The sequence below is a fragment of the Cucurbita pepo genome, chromosome 16 (assembly GCF_057944985.1).
Source record: "Cucurbita pepo subsp. pepo isolate OVF chromosome 16, ASM5794498v1, whole genome shotgun sequence".
NCBI classification, from domain to species: Eukaryota; Viridiplantae; Streptophyta; class Magnoliopsida; order Cucurbitales; family Cucurbitaceae; genus Cucurbita; species Cucurbita pepo.
The window spans coordinates 7,589,518-7,610,128 of record NC_141813.1 but is presented as its reverse complement, the minus strand read 5'-3'; the positions used below and the strand labels follow the sequence as shown (position 1 = coordinate 7,610,128).

The 20,611-nt window shown below is 33.9% G+C and overlaps 1 protein-coding gene across 1 annotated transcript; it reads right to left on the bottom strand.

The window, feature by feature from the left end:
* Positions 1 to 13,805: 13,805 nt before the first annotated feature.
* Positions 13,806 to 20,363, bottom strand: LOC147788912 (serine carboxypeptidase-like 51). Its single transcript, XM_087118713.1, has 13 exons — positions 20,219 to 20,363; positions 20,042 to 20,136; positions 19,853 to 19,960; positions 19,521 to 19,761; positions 19,279 to 19,319; positions 18,963 to 19,030; positions 18,748 to 18,853; positions 18,136 to 18,353; positions 17,895 to 17,964; positions 17,736 to 17,786; positions 17,555 to 17,607; positions 17,302 to 17,434; positions 13,806 to 13,874 (listed from the first exon to the last, which is right to left on the bottom strand). The coding sequence occupies exons 1-13, from the start codon at positions 20,349 to 20,351 to the stop codon at positions 13,806 to 13,808; spliced, it is 1,386 nt and encodes a 461-aa protein (XP_086974839.1). The 5' UTR covers positions 20,352 to 20,363.
* Positions 20,364 to 20,611: the final 248 nt, after the last annotated feature.

The window sequence follows — 20,611 nt, the reverse complement described above, 5'->3', positions numbered from 1 at the left end:
GTGCCTGTGCATGTCAAGCTGTTTGGATGAGCATACTCAAAGAGATTGGTCACTGTCAAATTGAAGGAACAAAGCTAATGTGTGATAATACTTCAATTATTAAGCTATCCAAAAATTCAGTTTTACATGGACGTTCCAAACAGATAAGAGTAAGATTTCACTTTCTTAGAGATCTTTCAAAAGAAGGAACCGTTACTTTATTATTTTGTGGTACCCGAAATCAACTTGCTGATTTGTTAATAAAGCATCTTAAATCAGAAGTATTTCAGAAGTTGTGTGAACAACTTGGTGTGCAGAGCTATTCTGACTTGAAATAATTCTTGACAAACAATAATAAGTTTAAGGGAGGGATTGTTAGAAGAATTTGATTATGTCAAATACTGTTATGGTCTCTTCTCATAGTTAGAGTATTTTTAGCTATTTAGTTTAACTAATTTGTCATATTTGGGTTAGTTTCTATTTCTATTGTTATTTGTAAAAGCAAAGTTCAGTACTCAAAAGTAAAGTTCAGTACTCGTACTCAATAATATTATCAGTTGAAAACTCCAATTGTTTATGTTTCTGCTTCATCATTCTTCTATTTACACTAAATCCTCATAATCACCCTCGATAAAGTTTTCTAAATCCACTAAAAAATAATTATTCTGTCTAGATTAATCAATAACAGAGATTACATTCATTATTTCATTCGTCTGTCATCGTACAAATCAGCTTTATATGTATCGAAATCAGGACGATAAAAATTAGTAGGGCACTTGGACGGAACAAGAGGATGAAGATGAATGAATCAGTAGTAATCTCATTTTTCTTTATTGTTGTCTAAGTCATCATAGGGAGTAAGCACGAATCACTTCTAGAATGGGCACACAATACATCACACTTTTCTCGAGCCTTGACCAACTCGTTAGCACATTTTGAACACGTGCACATGTGTCCACATCTACAAGTTGTAAATGAGAGAAAATATAAAGTTAAGTGAAAGTTGGGACCAAAGAAAAACACAAAAAAAACAGACTGATTGGTAGAATTATGTGTACAACAAAGCATCTAAATTTTATAAGCTAAAGAATCCAGTGGCATTAATAATGAAGACAAACCTTCTGAACTAGCTCTCAGTTCAACGCAGAAGAAACTTCTTGCTTTATTGAGCGCTGCAACTCGAGTTGCATATCCATGCATTTCTCCAACATTCTCTGTAGGTTGCTCATCCTCTGTTGCAGCCTCGACGTGTCAATCCTCAGATCGTTAATGATCTCCCAATCTTCTAAGATTCAGCAACAAGTTTAAGTTAAAAAAAAAAAAAAAAAAAGATAATCACAATAATTTCAAGGGAAAGAAAATTGCATTAATTCAAAATATAATTATGGAATCACCATTCATGAAAGAAAATTGTCATGAAGAGTTTGGAGACGCACTTGCTTGACTCGGTCCGTTCCTTTTAACACTTTTCCTAAAGTGTCCGACGCTTCTTTTGAAGTAGTTGTACTGGCAATCTTCTCAAAGCCTGACTCGTCTATATCCCTGTTACTGGTATCCTGACCTTGCCTCTCTATGTAAGAATATATTAACTGGTCCAATGTAAAATTGACTATTTCAATTGGAAATTTAGTAAACTATTATACATAAAAACAAATGGAGAATGATGCAGTATGGATTAAATAATTCACTATGAACTCGTTTAACTTTATGACTGACAAAATCAAAATGCTGCAGTTATTATTATTTTATTTCAACACGAAAGCAATTAGATGGCATCGTAAAGAAAGATTGCATGAGCTCGTAATGCCAATGTATGAAAAGGAATGATAAGAGAAAAACTAACCTTGATTTCTCCTCCTTCATGAATATGTTGCCAATGGAAGACAATTAGATATCAAGAAGCAATCAATTGAAGATAGTTTGACCGCTACCCTTGCAATCTTTTAACAGAAATAATATTGAAAATGAAAATCTTGTATTTTTCGAGAAACAAACAGAAACTAGAAGTGAAGCTGACCTTAAGAGAAGTTGAATCTTTTCCCTTGGCATGCGTTTGTATTTGGAATATGATAGAACAAAAAAAGAACACTGAAGGACACGGTCATCAAACGTTGACAACCGATTTTTACCCTAATTTATGTATTCATATTTTGTTTTTTTGTTAATCAATTTTGTTTATTCTTTTGAGTACGTCAAGCTCATCAAAAGTTGCCTTTGTTTAGAATTTTTTCTCTTTGATCTAATAAGTTCTAGAATAGTGCTTCAAACGAATAAAGAAAACGAAAAAGCATAATCTTAAGAGCATGAAAGTGTCAACTTTATTAATATGGAGCAAGAAGCGTACAAAGAGGATATAAAATACAAAAAGAATCTTTTATTTCTCATTCTTTGATGGGTTGTTACAAGTGATAGCTCAAATAGCACGTTTATCATACTTTTCATTCCCTTAGCTCAAATAGTTCAAAGCTCATTAAAAGTTGTCTTAGCTTTTAAACCTATAATTGAAATGCTGAAGTGTTTGATTCTAATAAAATGTCTTGAAATCATCTGAAGAGGGGAGCCTTGAAATCATCCACTACTCTAGGATGATGTAGAAACTTTTCACCAATAAGACTAAGCCTTGAGAACCTATACTCGAAGGTAGTTTGTTATGAAAATATTTTCATTTGTCGAAGAGAAAGCCTTATATAATAAAATTTTCTCTCTTGTTATTATTACTTTTACAAACTAACCTTGAGTATATGTTGACACAGGGTAAATGGATAATTATTAGTTACAAAATATAATAAGTAAGGGAAGTTGGATATTTCTCACAATCAAAATATGCCAAAACCAATAATGGAAGCTGAAGAACAACTTGAGGGGAGAGAGTTTTTTAATAGAGTAACCTTAAGCACGGATGCTTGATTATTATTTTATTTATTTATTATTATTATTATTATTTTGAAACATACCTATCATGAGTATTTAGGGTGGAGGTTGCATAATCAATTTCCTAAACTTTCAAATCAATAACTACTGAATCTTCTAATCCTAATTATCTCTTGAATTTTCAAATCAATAACTACTAAATCTTTTTAATTGACCTCCTAAACTTCCAAATCTATAACTATCTTTTATCTTTTCTAATTGACCTCCTAAACTTCCAAATCAATAACTATCTTTTATCTTCCAAATTAATAACTACTAAACATTTATCCGAAAATCGCTCTATGTTAATAACTTATTTTGCTAAGTCAAGCTTGTTAAGTCACATTCTCCTCGTAAGCTTGACTTTGCTCGAGATTCTTAACTTTGAGAAACTCTCGCATGTCTACAACTTTAACCCTTGCTAGGGGATTGTTGAGAATGTTTGCACGTTACTCTCTAGTTTCAACTTTGCTTGGTCCCTGGTCAATTCAGTCTCCTTCGGAAGAAACTGTAATTTTACAACATGCATTTTCTTTCGCTCCTCTCTTCTATGAAGAGAATTTATCGTTAGGCTTACATCTAGAAAATTCTTGACTTTGCTCGAGATTCTTAACTTTGAGAAACTCCCGCATGTCTGCAACTTTAACCGTTGCTAGGGTATTGGTGAGAATGTCTGCATGCTGCTCTCTAGTTTCAACTTTGCTTGGTCCCTGGTGAACTCTGTCTCCTTCCGAAGAAATTTTAATTTTACAACATGCATCTTCTTCCACTCCTCTCTTCTGTGCACAAAATTTATCGTTAGGCTTACATCTAGAAAATTATTGTGACATACTCCTCTATTTTTCAACCTTCTTTTTAGGCCTACCTCTAGGTTTCTTTGGTTGGGAGGGCAAGTTTGAAATCTCAGTTTTCTTACGCCTCGGTGGTCTTCCTCTGGGCGTCCTTGGTTGAGATGATAAGTCTGATGAAACATATCAACTTGTAGGTTGCACTTCGCTAATTGAAGCAGCCTCTGGTAGCTTCTTAATTTATTTTTCAATTCCTTTTTCTCCTTGCCCGTTGGTTTCTTCTTCACTTTCTTGCTGTCAACGCCAATAGATATTTTTGGAAGATGTTGATAGTCTTTCAATAGTATCTTATATAGGCGGTTTCTCGACCATCTTGCCTTCATCAACAGGGCTCCATTTTGGTCGTATATTCTGAGGAGCGAGCCGACTATCTCCACTCGGCTACCTTCTTCTGTCATTTAACTAAGGCTGATAATATTATTCTTCAAACTCGAGATGTAATACACCTTAGTAAATAGACATTGATCACTGTTTTTATATTGGAACAAGATGGATCCTTTACCTTGGATTGATACAATTGATCCGTCGCAAAGCTTCATGTTTCCAATGAACTTCTCATCAAGTTTCTTGAACTTTGCTCGATCTCCAGTCATGTAGTTGCTTGCTCCGTTGTCTAGGTACCACATGCTAGTCTCCACTTGGTCTTCTCCATCTATGGAGGGGTTCGCCATAACCTTCTCTTCATTGAGCATCAACAAGTTGGGCATTGTCTCGGCCAACATCAATCTGGGCTCTTCATCCACCGAGAACATGAGGTTTGCCTCTTCACCGCACTCGTTGTTGTGGCACTCTGTCGCATAATACCTGTATTTTCCACAAGAGTAACAGTTATCATACTCTTGTCCTTCTGAGGGTTGGAATTTTCATGAGTTTGTGAGGTATTGTCACAACCTCCTCTGCCTCACGTCCGCAGCCACGTCCACGACCTCTTTTTTCTTTGTTATGGCTTCAAAGTCCACTGAACCTAAGAAAGAAGAGTCATCTGCATCCTTCTTTTTCGTCCGTGCAAGCCACTCCTCATGTGTGAGTAAGAGGTATTTCTTCACCTCTTTGTCTCTCCTTATGAACCTTAAGACGACCAACGATCTCCTTAACAGACATGTTCTGGAGTTCACCAAAATGCTCGATGGAGGTAGCAATATGCATGAATCTTGGGAGAACAACTCAAAGGAACTTCTTGACGATGGAGATCTCCTCCACAACGTCGCCTAGTGAACGGATGCCACTGACGATCGTCGTCAACTTCATGCAAAGTTGTCTACTAACTCATCGTCCTTCATGCGGATAGCCTCAAACTCGTCTGCACCTTTGCTTCGTTGACACGTTCCACACCCACATGCATTGTTTGCATCGTCTCCCACGCTACCTTTGCCGAGTCCTTCTCTGCCAACATTAGAAGGACGTCCTCCGAGACTGTTTCGTAGATGGCGGCAAGAGTCATCCTGTCCTTATGCTCCTCAACTTCATCACCATGCTTGATGGCGTCCCACACGCCCTTTGCCTTTAAGTTAACACACATCCTTATCGACCATGCTGCATAGTTACACTTCTTGAGTAATGGGTATTGGAGCATTACACCCCCCCTCCCAACCACTCCTTGTCGTTGTCACATCTCCTCCGGCAACTTCGTGTGATGACAACATTTGTTTCGACATCCTAGCTCTAATACATACATTTGTTTCGACATCCTAGCTCTAATACCCTATGTTGGAAATTTTCCACCATGGAAATATTTCGAAACAAATACTTGAAGCGGAAGAACAACTTGAGGGAGAGAGTTTTTTAACAGAGGGACCTTAGGCACCTATGCTTTATTAATTTTTTTTTTTTTTTTTTTTGGTAAATAACATATAGTATTTGGAGTGGAGATTGCATAATCAATCTCCCATACTTTCAAATCAATAACTACTAAATCTTACTAATGGGTCTTTAAACTTTAAAATCAATAACTACTAAACCTTTCTAACCAATCTCCTAAACTTTCAAATGCTCAACCTTTCTGACCCATCTCCTAAACTTTCAAATCAGGAACTACTAAATCTTTCTAATTGATCCACTAAACTTTAAAATTAATAACTACTAAATATTTATCCTAAAATTGCTTTGGGTTAATAACTTCTTTGGCGAAGTGAAGCTTATTAACTCGCAATGGAGATCAAGTTTGTGTCATTGAAACAGTCTTTGTAAAGACGTTTGTACAGACGTTTTCCGGAGTAAGCGAAATGCATTAAAAGTAATAGCATTCCAATTATTCGAGTATCAATTAGCCAATATTGTAGAAATGACGCATGTAGAAATTGTGTTAGCAGGCTTAAAGAGACTAACTTTTATCATTTGAAAATTTTCAAAGATATGTATAATCCAATAAATGTAAATCAAGAAAAAATCAACCATAGCGAATAGAAGATTCACAGACTAGTATACATATAAACAACCAAAGAAATGAAGTAATATGTTTTGAATAGTTTCTTTTCTTTCTTTCTTTAATAAACAGGATGAATTCCACATTGAAATTTATTTCTTCCAAATACTATAGAAAACAAATTGTGGACGACATTATAAAGAAAATGAGTTTGAGAGCGAAATCAGTTGTGTAAGAGAGACAAAAACTTCACCTTGATATCTCCTCTTCGGTAAATATGGTGCTATGCTAGAAGATGTTACATTAGAACAAGCAACGTTGTGGCTATTTCAAATGAAGTAAAAAAAATCTCGTGTGTTTTCCGGAGAAAGAAACCGAAACAAGAACTGTCCCAAAATCCCAATTAATTTAAATTTTTAAATAAAATTATTGAATAATTTTCATAGTCCGAAAAAGCTTCTAATTATACTAATATACAATAGTATGATACATATATTATTTTATTAGTTTATAAGTAGTTTGAAATGAAATGATTCAACCAAAGGAAACTTTGAAATATTATATTGATTATTTTGTATATTTTTTAAAAAGACATTAATTATTTTGAATCCTTAATCAATTAAATTATATTGATATTGGTATAATTGTAAATATGAAATATGACGATCAGTGAGACACTAGATTTATTAATATATATATATATAATACATCCATTTTTTCTTTCTTCTTATCTATAATTAAATATATTTTCTTATATTTAAAAAAGTAACGAGGTAATTTTTTTTCCCTCTCTATAAAAAAAACAACTGCATCTAGAAGTTAGTGACATTGTGATTGCATCCATCATATTTAATGTCACACGAGGTTGATCAACAGGAACCTACATTTGTAATCATATAATTAAAATGTATTAAATCAAACCAAAGTATAAATAGAATAAAGTTTATATATATAACTTACAAAATGCCGAGCATCAAGGATCCAATAGAAGTGCAAGTTCTCATGCGACTCAGTGAAGCCTTTGGTGTGCTTCTCATTTCCACATAATAAAACAGTTCCCTCTTTGCTTCTGAATTCTTTTACCCCTTTCCACCTAAATTCTTCGACATTCAAACTTGAGCACTACTATTCAGGAGAATATTAAGAAATCGAAAAGAGAAGGTAGCTTTTCGACACGTCCCTTGAACGCGAGCAAATAGACACCAAGGCACCCCAACGTCGGTCGAATGAATGCTTGCCGGAAGCAAAACAATTTTTGGGTGCTGGCTGCCAATCGTTAGCATTGAAATCGTCGATTTTAACGTTCCTCACAAAATTGTTGAAAAATTAACGACTGCAAATCAGTTTTTTCAAACGGCCCAACAATTAGGGTTTCAGTTTCTTCAATCCAAATTAGGGTTTCGGTTTTATTCCTGTACGCACAGTGCTATAGGCTCTATTTTTTCGACATTCAAGTTTAAGTACCGCTTCCCACGGAAATATTAAAATAATGGAAAGAGAAGGCAGATTTTTTGGAAGTGCCCTAGAACGCGAGCAAATAGTCGCCAATGGCCCCCCGACATTGGTTGAACGAAAATTGGCCGAGAGCGATTTTTTTTTTTTTTTTTTTTTTGGTGCTGTCTGTCAATTATTAGTGTCAAAATCGTCAAGTTTCAATGTTCCTCACAAAATTGTTGAAAAATTATCATCTGCAACTCAATGTTTTTCAAACGGCCCAACTAGGGTTTTCAAATTAGGGTTTCATTTTTAATCCCGTATGTACAGTGTTATAGGCTCTCCTTCTTCGACATTCAAGTCCAAGCATTGCTTCCCATCGGAATATTAAGATACTTGAATGAAAATATGATATTGATTATTTTGTATATTTTTTAAAAAGACATTAATTATTTTGAATCCTTAATCAATTAAATTATATTGATATTGATACAATTGTAAATATAAAATATGACGATCAGTGAGACACTAGATTTATCTATAATTAAACATATTTTCTTATATTTAAAAAAGTAACGAAGTAATTTTTTTTCCCTCTCTATAAAAAAACAACTGCATCAAGAAGTTGGTGACTCTGTGATTGCATCCACCATATTTAATGTCACACAAGGTTGATCCACAGGAACCTACATTTGTAATCATATAATTAAAATGTATTAAATCAAACCAAAGTATAAATACAATAAAGTTTATATATATAGTACAAAATGCCCAGCGTCAAGGATCCAATAGAAGTGCAAGTTCTCATGCGACTTAGTGAAGCCTGGTGTGCTTCTCATTTCCACATAATAAAACAGTTCTCTCTTTGCTTCTAAATTCTTTTACCCCTTTCCACCTAAATTCTTCGACATTCAAACCTGAGCACTACTATTGAGGAGAATATTAAGAAATTGAAAAGAAAAGGTAGTTTTTCGAAACTTCCCTAGAACGCGAGCAAATAGACGCCAAGGCACCCCGACGTCGGTCGAATGAATGCTTGCCGGAAGCGAAACAATTTTTGGGTGCTGGCTGCCAAACGTTAGCATTGAAATCGTCGATTTTAACGTTCCTCACAAAATTGTTGAAAAATTAACGACTGCAAATCAGTTTTTTCAAACGGCCCAACAATTAGGGTTTCAGTTTTTTCAAACCAAATTAGGGTTTCGATTTTATTCCTGTACGCACAGTGCTATTCGACATTCAAGTTTAAGTACAGCTTCCCACAGAAATATTAAAATAATGGAAAGAGAAGATAGTTTTTTGGAATTGCCTTTGAATGCGAGCAAATAGTCGCCAATGGCCACCCGACATTGGTTGAACGAAAATTGGCCGAGAGCGATTTTTTTTTTTTTTTTTTTTTGGTGCTGTCTGTCAATCATAAGTGTCAAAATCGTCAAGTTTCAATGTTCCTCACAAAATTGTTGAAAAATTATCATCTGCAACTCAAAGTTTTTCCAACGGCCCAACTAGGGTTTTCAAATTAGGGTTTCATTTTTAATCTCGTATGTACAGTGTTATAGGCTCTCCTTCTTCGACATTCAAGTCCAAGCATTGCTTCCCATCGGAATATTAAGATACTTGAATGAGAATGCAACTTTTTGGAACTACCCTAAAATGTGAGCAAATAGCCGCTGATTGCCTCCTGATGTCAATCGAATGAAAACTTGTCCAGAGCGAAACAATTAGATGTTGGCTGCCGATCGTAAGCATCAAAATCGTCAAGTTTCATCGTTCCTCAAAAAATTGTCGAAAAGTGATCGAATGCAACTCAATTTTTTTCAAATGGCCCAACCAAGGTTCCAAAATTAGCGTTTCTATTTTAATATGGTACGTGCAGTGCTATAAGCTCTCTTTCTTCGACATTCAAGTTTGAGCACTCCTTCATAGGGGAATATTATGATATTGGAAAGAGAAGGCAGATTTTTTGGAAGTGCCCTAGAACGCGAGCAAATAGTCGCCAATGGCCCCCCGACATTGGTTGAACGAAAATTGGCCGAGAGCGATTTTTTTTTTTTTTTTTTTTTTTGGTGCTGTCTGTCAATCATTAGTGTCAAAATCGTCAAGTTTCAATGTTCCTCACAATATTGTTGAAAAATTATCATCTGCAACTCAATGTTTTTCAAACGGCCCAACTAGGGTTTTCAAATTAGGGTTTCATTTTTAATCCCGTATGTACAGTGTTATAGGCTCTCCTTCTTCGACATTCAAGTCCAATGCTTCCCATCGGAATATTAAGATACTTGAATGAAAATATGATATTGATTATTTTGTATATTTTTTAAAAAGACATTAATTATTTTGAATCCTTAATCAATTAAATTATATTGATATTGATATAATTGTAAATATAAAATATGACGATCAGTGAGACACTAGATTTATCTATAATTAAACATATTTTCTTATATTTAAAAAAGTAACGAAGTAATTTTTTTTCCCTCTCTATAAAAAAACAACTGCATCAAGAAGTTGGTGACTCTGTGATTGCATCCACCATATTTAATGTCACACAAGGTTGATCCACAGGAACCTACATTTGTAATCATATAATTAAAATGTATTAAATCAAACCAAAGTATAAATAGAATAAAGTTTATATATATAGTACAAAATGCCCAGCGTCAAGGATCCAATAGAAGTGCAAGTTCTCATGCGACTTAGTGAAGCCTGGTGTGCTTCTCATTTCCACATAATAAAACAGTTCTCTCTTTGCTTCTAAATTCTTTTACCCCTTTCCACCTAAATTCTTCGACATTCAAATCTGAGCACTACTATTGAGGAGAATATTAAGAAATTGAAAAGAAAAGGTAGTTTTTCGAAACTTCCCTAGAACGCGAGCAAATAGACGCCAAGGCACCCCGACGTCGGTCGAATGAATGCTTGCCGGAAGCGAAACAATTTTTGGGTGCTGGCTGCCAAACGTTAGCATTGAAATCGTCGATTTTAACGTTCCTCACAAAATTGTTGAAAAATTAACGACTGCAAATCAGTTTTTTCAAACGGCCCAACAATTAGGGTTTCAGTTTTTTCAAACCAAATTAGGGTTTCGATTTTATTCCTGTACGCACAGTGCTATTCGACATTCAAGTTTAAGTACAGCTTCCCACAGAAATATTAAAATAATGGAAAGAGAAGATAGTTTTTTGGAATTGCCTTTGAATGCGAGCAAATAGTCGCCAATGGCCACCCGACATTGGTTGAACGAAAATTGGCCGAGAGCGATTTTTTTTTTTTTTTTTTTTTGGTGCTGTCTGTCAATCATAAGTGTCAAAATCGTCAAGTTTCAATGTTCCTCACAAAATTGTTGAAAAATTATCATCTGCAACTCAAAGTTTTTCCAACGGCCCAACTAGGGTTTTCAAATTAGGGTTTCATTTTTAATCTCGTATGTACAGTGTTATAGGCTCTCCTTCTTCGACATTCAAGTCCAAGCATTGCTTCCCATCGGAATATTAAGATACTTGAATGAGAATGCAACTTTTTGGAACTACCCTAAAATGTGAGCAAATAGCCGCTGATTGCCTCCTGATGTCAATCGAATGAAAACTTGTCCAGAGCGAAACAATTAGATGTTGGCTGCCGATCGTAAGCATCAAAATCGTCAAGTTTCATCGTTCCTCAAAAAATTGTCGAAAAGTGATCGAATGCAACTCAATTTTTTTCAAATGGCCCAACCAAGGTTCCAAAATTAGCGTTTCTATTTTAATATGGTACGTGCAGTGCTATAAGCTCTCTTTCTTCGACATTCAAGTTTGAGCACTCCTTCATAGGGGAATATTATGATATTGGAAAGAGAAGGCAGATTTTTTGGAAGTGCCCTAGAACGCGAGCAAATAGTCGCCAATGGCCCCCCGACATTGGTTGAACGAAAATTGGCCGAGAGCGATTTTTTTTTTTTTTTTTTTTTTTGGTGCTGTCTGTCAATCATTAGTGTCAAAATCGTCAAGTTTCAATGTTCCTCACAATATTGTTGAAAAATTATCATCTGCAACTCAATGTTTTTCAAACGGCCCAACTAGGGTTTTCAAATTAGGGTTTCATTTTTAATCCCGTATGTACAGTGTTATAGGCTCTCCTTCTTCGACATTCAAGTCCAATGCTTCCCATCGGAATATTAAGATACTTGAATGAAAATATGATATTGATTATTTTGTATATTTTTTAAAAAGACATTAATTATTTTGAATCCTTAATCAATTAAATTATATTGATATTGATATAATTGTAAATATAAAATATGACGATCAGTGAGACACTAGATTTATCTATAATTAAACATATTTTCTTATATTTAAAAAAGTAACGAAGTAATTTTTTTTCCCTCTCTATAAAAAAACAACTGCATCAAGAAGTTGGTGACTCTGTGATTGCATCCACCATATTTAATGTCACACAAGGTTGATCCACAGGAACCTACATTTGTAATCATATAATTAAAATGTATTAAATCAAACCAAAGTATAAATAGAATAAAGTTTATATATATAGTACAAAATGCCCAGCGTCAAGGATCTAATAGAAGTGCAAGTTCTCATGCGACTTAGTGAAGCCTGGTGTGCTTCTCATTTCCACATAATAAAACAGTTCTCTCTTTGCTTCTAAATTCTTTTACCCCTTTCCACCTAAATTCTTCGACATTCAAATCTGAGCACTACTATTGAGGAGAATATTAAGAAATTGAAAAGAAAAGGTAGTTTTTCGAAACTTCCCTAGAACGCGAGCAAATAGACGCCAAGTCACCCCGACGTCGGTCGAATGAATGCTTGCCGGAAGCGAAACAATTTTTGGGTGCTGGCTGCCAAACGTTAGCATTGAAATCGTCGATTTTAACGTTCCTCACAAAATTGTTGAAAAATTAACGACTGCAAATCAGTTTTTTCAAACGGCCCAACAATTAGGGTTTCAGTTTTTTCAAACCAAATTAGGGTTTCGATTTTATTCCTGTACGCACAGTGCTATTCGACATTCAAGTTTAAGTACAGCTTCCCACAGAAATATTAAAATAATGGAAAGAGAAGATAGTTTTTTGGAATTGCCTTTGAATGCGAGCAAATAGTCGCCAATGGCCACCCGACATTGGTTGAACGAAAATTGGCCGAGAGCGATTTTTTTTTTTTTTTTTTTTTGGTGCTGTCTGTCAATCATAAGTGTCAAAATCGTCAAGTTTCAATGTTCCTCAAAAAATTGTTGAAAAATTATCATCTGCAACTCAAAGTTTTTCAAACGGCCCAACTAGGGTTTTCAAATTAGGGTTTCATTTTTAATCCCGTATGTACAGTGTTATAGGCTCTCCTTCTTCGACATTCAAGTCCAAGCATTGCTTCCCATCGGAATATTAAGATACTTGAATGAGAATGCAACTTTTTGGAACTACCCTAAAATGTGAGCAAATAGCCGCTGATTGCCTCCTGATGTCAATCGAATGAAAACTTGTCCAGAGCGAAACAATTAGATGTTGGCTGCCGATCGTAAGCATCAAAATCGTCAAGTTTCATCGTTCCTCAAAAAATTGTCGAAAAGTGATCGAATGCAACTCAATTTTTTTCAAATGGCCCAACCAAGGTTCCAAAATTAGCGTTTCTATTTTAATATGGTACGTGCAGTGCTATAAGCTCTCTTTCTTCGACATTCAAGTTTGAGCACTCCTTCATAGGGGAATATTATGATATTGTTAAGAGAAGGCAGATTTTTTGGAAGTGCCCTAGAACGCGAGCAAATAGTCGCCAATGGCCCCCCGACATTGGTTGAACGAAAATTGGCCGAGAGCGATTTTTTTTTTTTTTTTTTTTTTTTTGGTGCTGTCTGTCAATCATTAGTGTCAAAATCGTCAAGTTTCAATGTTCCTCACAAAATTGTTGAAAAATTATCATCTGCAACTCAATGTTTTTCAAACGGCCCAACTAGGGTTTTCAAATTAGGGTTTCATTTTTAATCCCGTATGTACAGTGTTATAGGCTCTCCTTCTTCGACATTCAAGTCCAAGCATTGCTTCCCATCGGAATATTAAGATACTTGAATGAAAATATGATATTGATTATTTTGTATATTTTTTAAAAAGACATTAATTATTTTGAATCCTTAATCAATTAAATTATATTGATATTGATATAATTGTAAATATAAAATATGACGATCAGTGACACACTAGATTTATCTATAATTAAACATATTTTCTTATATTTAAAAAAGTAACGAAGTAATTTTTTTTCCCTCTCTATAAAAAAACAACTGCATCAAGAAGTTGGTGACTCTGTGATTGCATCCACCATATTTAATGTCACACAAGGTTGATCCACAGGAACCTACATTTGTAATCATATAATTAAAATGTATTAAATCAAACCAAAGTATAAATAGAATAAAGTTTATATATATAGTACAAAATGCCCAGCGTCAAGGATCCAATAGAAGTGCAAGTTCTCATGCGACTTAGTGAAGCCTGGTGTGCTTCTCATTTCCACATAATAAAACAGTTCTCTCTTTGCTTCTAAATTCTTTTACCCCTTTCCACCTAAATTCTTCGACATTCAAACCTGAGCACTACTATTGAGGAGAATATTAAGAAATTAAAAAGAAAAGGTAGTTTTTCGAAACTTCCCTAGAACGCGAGCAAATAGACGCCAAGGCACCCCGACGTCGGTCGAATGAATGCTTGCCGGAAGCGAAACAATTTTTGGGTGCTGGCTGCCAATCGTTAGCATTGAAATCGTCGATTTTAACGTTCCTCACAAAATTGTTGAAAAATTAACGACTGCAAATCAGTTTTTTCAAACGGCCCAACAATTAGGGTTTCAGTTTTTTCAAACCAAATTAGGGTTTCGATTTTATTCCTGTACGCACAGTGCTATTCGACATTCAAGTTTAAGTACAGCTTCCCACAGAAATATTAAAATAATGGAAAGAGAAGATAGTTTTTTGGAATTGCCTTTGAATGCGAGCAAATAGTCGCCAATGGCCACCCGACATTGGTTGAACGAAAATTGGCCGAGAGCGATTTTTTTTTTTTTTTTTTTTGGTGCTGTCTGTCAATCATAAGTGTCAAAATCGTCAAGTTTCAATGTTCCTCACAAAATTGTTGAAAAATTATCATCTGCAACTCAAAGTTTTTCAAACGGCCCAACTAGGGTTTTCAAATTAGGGTTTCATTTTTAATCTCGTATGTACAGTGTTATAGGCTCTCCTTCTTCGACATTCAAGTCCAAGCATTGCTTCCCATCGGATTATTAAGATACTTGAATGAGAATGCAACTTTTTGGAACTACCCTAAAATGTGAGCAAATAGCCGCTGATTGCCTCCTGATGTCAATCGAATGAAAACTTGTCCAGAGCGAAACAATTAGATGTTGGCTGCCGATCGTAAGCATCAAAATTGTCAAGTTTCATCGTTCCTCAAAAAATTGTCGAAAAGTGATCGAATGCAACTCAATTTTTTTCAAATGGCCCAACCAAGGTTCCAAAATTAGCGTTTCTATTTTAATATGGTACGTGCAGTGCTATAAGCTCTCTTTCTTCGACATTCAAGTTTGAGCACTCCTTCATAGGGGAATATTATGATATTGGAAAGAGAAGGCAGATTTTTTGGAAGTGCCCTAGAATGCGAGCAAATAGTCGCCGATGGCACCCCGACGTCGGCCGAACAAAAACTTGCCCAAAGCGGAACCATTTTTTGGTGCTGGCTGCCAATCGTAAGCGTCAAAATCTTCGAGTTTCAACATTCCTAAAAAAAATTGTAAAAAAATTATCGACTACAACTCAGTTTTTTTTCAAATGGCCGAACCAGGGTTTCCAAATTAGAGTTTCGATTTTAATCCCGTATGTACAATGTTGTAAGCTCTCTTTCTTAGGTATTCATGTCCGAGCATTGCTTCCAAAAAGAATATTAAGATATCAAAAAGAGAAGGCAACTTTGAAGAATTTCCCTTGAATGCGAGCAAATAGCCACCAATGGCCTGACAATTTAGGATTGGCACCGAGCAAATATCCAGTCTGTGGTGTAATATCATCAAAATAAAGGATTGGCGCTTAAAATGCAAGAGCTCCTAGTGCCACATGAGGATATTTTTAAGACGGAACATCGTAGCCAACACTATAAACAAAAAAACATTTACATGTGTCTAACTACCAATAACAATCACAATGGAATATTTAGCATGAAGATCTTTTTTTACATGCATAAGAATATTTGCACAATCTGCAATCCCATTTCTCAAATGCTTCATCCCTTGATCTAAATGAATCTAAATAGTACTGATTTTTCATAATACCCATACACTATAGAAACTTTAAAACAATAAATATAAATGGATCTAAATAGTACTGATTTTCCACAATGACAAATGGTCTTTAGAAACTTCAAAACAATAAATATAGATTAAAAATGGGTTTGTGTTAGACTTTAACCTCAATATAAACTACAACGGCATTAAACTTAATGGCATTCTCCTAAACCCATCCTAAACCCAATAACATTTAAATCATCGTCTATTTGTGCTTCAGTACCCAAATTAGAAAAAATTGGAGCACTCGAATTAGCGCCACCCAAGTACGTGAAGTTGACTATATATGTTTGCGGGAATGTCGTATAGCTTTCAGGCCAATAATTGAAATGATCAAGTGTTCGGATGTGAATCCACAACTCTAGAATGATGTAGAAACTTTTCACTAATAAGACTATGCCAAAAAGTAATAGCATTCCGATAATTCGAGTATAAATCAGTCAATATTGTAGAAATGAAACATGTGGAAGTTGGGTTAGAATTCTTGCGCAGACTAATTTTTTTCATTTGAGAAATTTGAAAGATATGTATAACCAAATCAATGTAAATCAACCCTACCAAATAGAAGCTTCACAAACTAGTATACATATAAACAACCAGAAAAATGATGTAATATGGATTGAATAGATTTTTTTTTTTTTTAATCTTTCTTTGGATAAACGGGATGAATTCTACATTGAAATTTCTTCCAAATACTATAGGAAAACAAATTCGACGGCATTGTAAAGAAAGCTAGTTTGAGAGCGAAATCAATTGCGTAAAAGAATATAGAAAATTCACCTTGATATCTCCTCCACCGCGAATATGGTTCTATGCTAGAAGACAGTAGATTAGAACAAATATGATTCTATACTAGAAGACAATAGATTAGAACAAACAACATTATAGCTATTTCAAATGATATACATGTAATCTTGTGCGTTTTCTTGAGAAACAAATAAAAACCAAAATTGAAACTGAAATTGAGGCTTAAAATCTTCTTCAGCCTCCGCTTGTGTTTGTTATTTGAATTTTTCTTTTTTAGTTTGTTTGTATTTGAAATTATTTATTTATTATATTTTTTATTTACTTCAAACTTTAATCAATCCATTAATAATTTAGTCTAAATTTTAATATCTATTAGTTAATAAATTTTAAAATTGGCAATAATTTTTTTTAAATAATACAAATTATAATTTAGTACTATACATATTTTATTATTATTAATTTACAAATGGTTTGACTGTGACCTTTATTACATATTTATTACCTATTGAATATGGAAATATGATTTTGATTATTTTATGTATTTTCTTAAAAGAAATTCATTATTTTAAATCCTTAAGTAATTAAATTATATTTAATGTCACACACGATTGATCCACGGGAACCTACATTTGTAATCATATAATTAAAAAGTATTAAATCTTAAAAAAATTATAAATAGAATAAAGTTTATATATAGAGAGCTTACAAAATGGCCAGCGCCAAGAATCCAATAGAAGTGCAAGTTCTTATGTGACTTAGCGAAACCTTTGGTCTGCTTCTCATTTCCACAAAATAAAGTAGTTCTCTCTCTGCTTATAAATGCCTTTAGCCCTTCCCACCTAAATTCCAAAAGAAAAAAAAATAGTAAAAATTAAGAATTTAAACATGGATATTTTTTTTTTTTAGGAAGACGTGTTTGTGTTTATGTCCATAACATAAATTACTTAGAAACAAATTACTTGAGCTTATTAATCCACGCTTCTGTTCCCTTGGTTGAACAAATAAGATCGACCTATATAAAAAAGAGAAAAAAAGTCAACCATAAATCAAAGAGAATATTACCATTTTTATCACTTCAAAATATTGTTTGTTTGTTTGAAATTATGAATTTGAAAAAAGGAAAAAAAAAAAAATACTTACTTGACCGCTGTAGACGGTCACATTAATACCTTTAGCCAGTAACTCATCAACCTTTTGGAAAAAAATAAAAATATTAAGACATAATTGAATGTTATATTATGAAGCAAAAAATAATCCACAAATAAAAATATTAAAAATAGTTTGGTTAAAAAAAAACACCTCGTTGATCATTGGCTTCATAAAATCTCCGGTAAAAAATTGGAAGACTAGGTCGGATTGACCTCCCCATCTATACATACAAAATTTATATTTTAGTTTTTAAGGCTAAAATGGTAGGATTTAATCTCCATATTTAGATAATTAATTTAATTTTTATGTCTTAAGATTTTTCAATTATAATGGGAACCAGTTTTAATGATTATTATTTTATTTAAAGAAAATAGGGTTTATTGGTACGTACGTGACATTTGGTGGGATAATAGTGAGTTTTTGCTTAATTGGACCATTCATCAAAGCTTCCAAGTCTCCTTTAGCTCCGGGTTTGTATACATTCAAACTAAGATATGGAGAGTTCTTTCTTACTTCAAGTGAATCAATTCTATTCGATTCCACACCATTTGTCGTCGTAGTTGCGGCTAATGAGTCCATTTCAAAATCCAACATGAAGTTATAGAAATCCTGCAAAAATGACTCGTTATAACATATCGATAATCATTTCGTTTTATGTCTTTTTGAAACTAATGTTCGTTCTCTCGGAAAAAAAAAAAAAAATTTTAAAACTGAACATGTTTTAAATGGATGATAAAATAAAAGGAATTTGTAGGTCAAAATAGTTTTTATAAACTTAAAAAATTAAATAGTTATGAATGAAGCCTAAATTACCAATTTAGAAAAGTTCTAAACTTTAAATTATACGTCTAATATATCCATCAAAGATAACTTAATAAAAAAATAATAAAAATAAAGACTCCATAGACCTATTTAAGTTACTATAAATTTAAATTTAAATTTCATTGGTTTGGGAGGATTTTTTCAAAATAATAATAATAATAATAATAATAACAAAACGTACCACGTGGTTGCTATTGGAGAAAATTAATCCCTCAAGATCATTCCATGAAAGAGTTGCATTTTCGTACAACCTGTTTTTAATTTGCTGCTTGATCTTCAACGCTAAACTGATTTTCAAAAGACTGCTTTTGTTACATATAATTTTTATATTTATAGAATATATTTCACTTCTTTATTAATGTTTATATTAAAAAAAAAAAAGTTAAAAATATTAACCTATTTGTTTTTTGCAGCGTCGTGTCGTCGATTCGTGAGAGATCTTTGAGAAGAGGACCCCAAGAAGACTGTAAAATTTTAGACAAAGATTATTGTGTTAAGGATAAATAATAAAAGAATACTCTTGAAATATGAGGTTGGTTTCCGTTATACTCTTGAGCTTTGAGATATTTCATTTTAACTCTTAGATCAGGATATAATTGAAATCAACTTTGTAGTTTAGGAGTATTTTTTTCGTTTATCATTCTGAAAACGAAAATATTGAAAAAAAATTGATAAAAATTTTAAATGAGAATGAGAGAATGAGAATACGAACCGTGTAATCTTCTGGAGACATCCAACTGTTTCCTAGAGAAACTCCAGGCAAACAAAATCGAGAGTTGTGTATTTAAATTATTGATTCTATATTATTACAATGTGATCATTTTAAACAAATCAGAGTTATAATATGATTTTTTTTTTTTTTTTTTACATATGAAAAAAAAGGTTATAATTCATAATTTATATTTGAAATTTTTTATTAAAAAATAATAATAATAAAAGTAAAAATAAAAGTACCTCCGAGATTAAGGGTCAAATTGCCAGCTTGGATGGCCCGAAGAAGGGACAAAGCCAGAGTGACGGCGAATTTGCCACCGTAAGACTCCGCAAAGATGTACAAAGGAGTGTATCGTAGACCGACAGTGTTGTTCGAAACCTCAGCCAGCAAAGTCGTCATGTCGGTCGCCGCCTCCACATCGCCTTTCGCAAATTCACCTCCACTCTCAACGTAGCTATATCCGGTCCCGACTGGATTATCCTGTTTTTTTTAATGTTAAAATCATAAATTTAGTGTAAAATATTAGAATTTAAGGTTAAAATGGTGAAAATTAAAAGGAAAAGGAGTTGACCACAAACAAGAGGTCTGCTTTTTGCAGCCATGTTGAGTTTCTCGGCTTCAAGTTCGAGTTCAATGGTCCGATTTCCAGGAAGTTCCCAAACCCAGTTCCTGAGCCACCCTGTTTGTCAATATTTGAGCCATTTTCTTACAAAGTACACAAAATTTATAAATAAATCGTTGGAAAAGGTCGGTTGCTCACCGGTCCACCTTGTAACCAGAGAATGGTTGGCCATGGCTTGGAACCGACGTCCACTCTGGAAGGACTTCTATAAAGCCACCAAAACATATGGGCTTCTAAACAACGCAATCCAAGAACAAATATATAAAAAATAATGACTAAAATAAAATAGAAGGAAAATTAATGAATTTGGCTTACTGGGTCTGACTTGAACGTAACCCCATTCTTCAGTTCCGTCTTGAGATTTGTGAGTTATGGAAGCTCCGACATTTAACAGAGAAGTGGAAGCAATGAGAACAAAACAGAAACGAAGAACTAATAGTTTAGCCATTGTCTCGAGAGAATGAAAAGCTTAGGTTCTTCAAAAATGGTGATATTGGAAGACGATGAGACTTTTAGGCATTTATTGAATGGATAAATTAATTGGGAAGTTACGAATGGGCGTGGAGAAAGACAAGATTAGAGCTAGACAGTACAAAATGAGCAACGGCAGACGCCATTGGACAGCACAAGATACAACGACAATAAACAAGGTGACAACAGAGTGGGAGTGGAACCTAACTTATATTTTCTATTTTTTCTTTACCATCT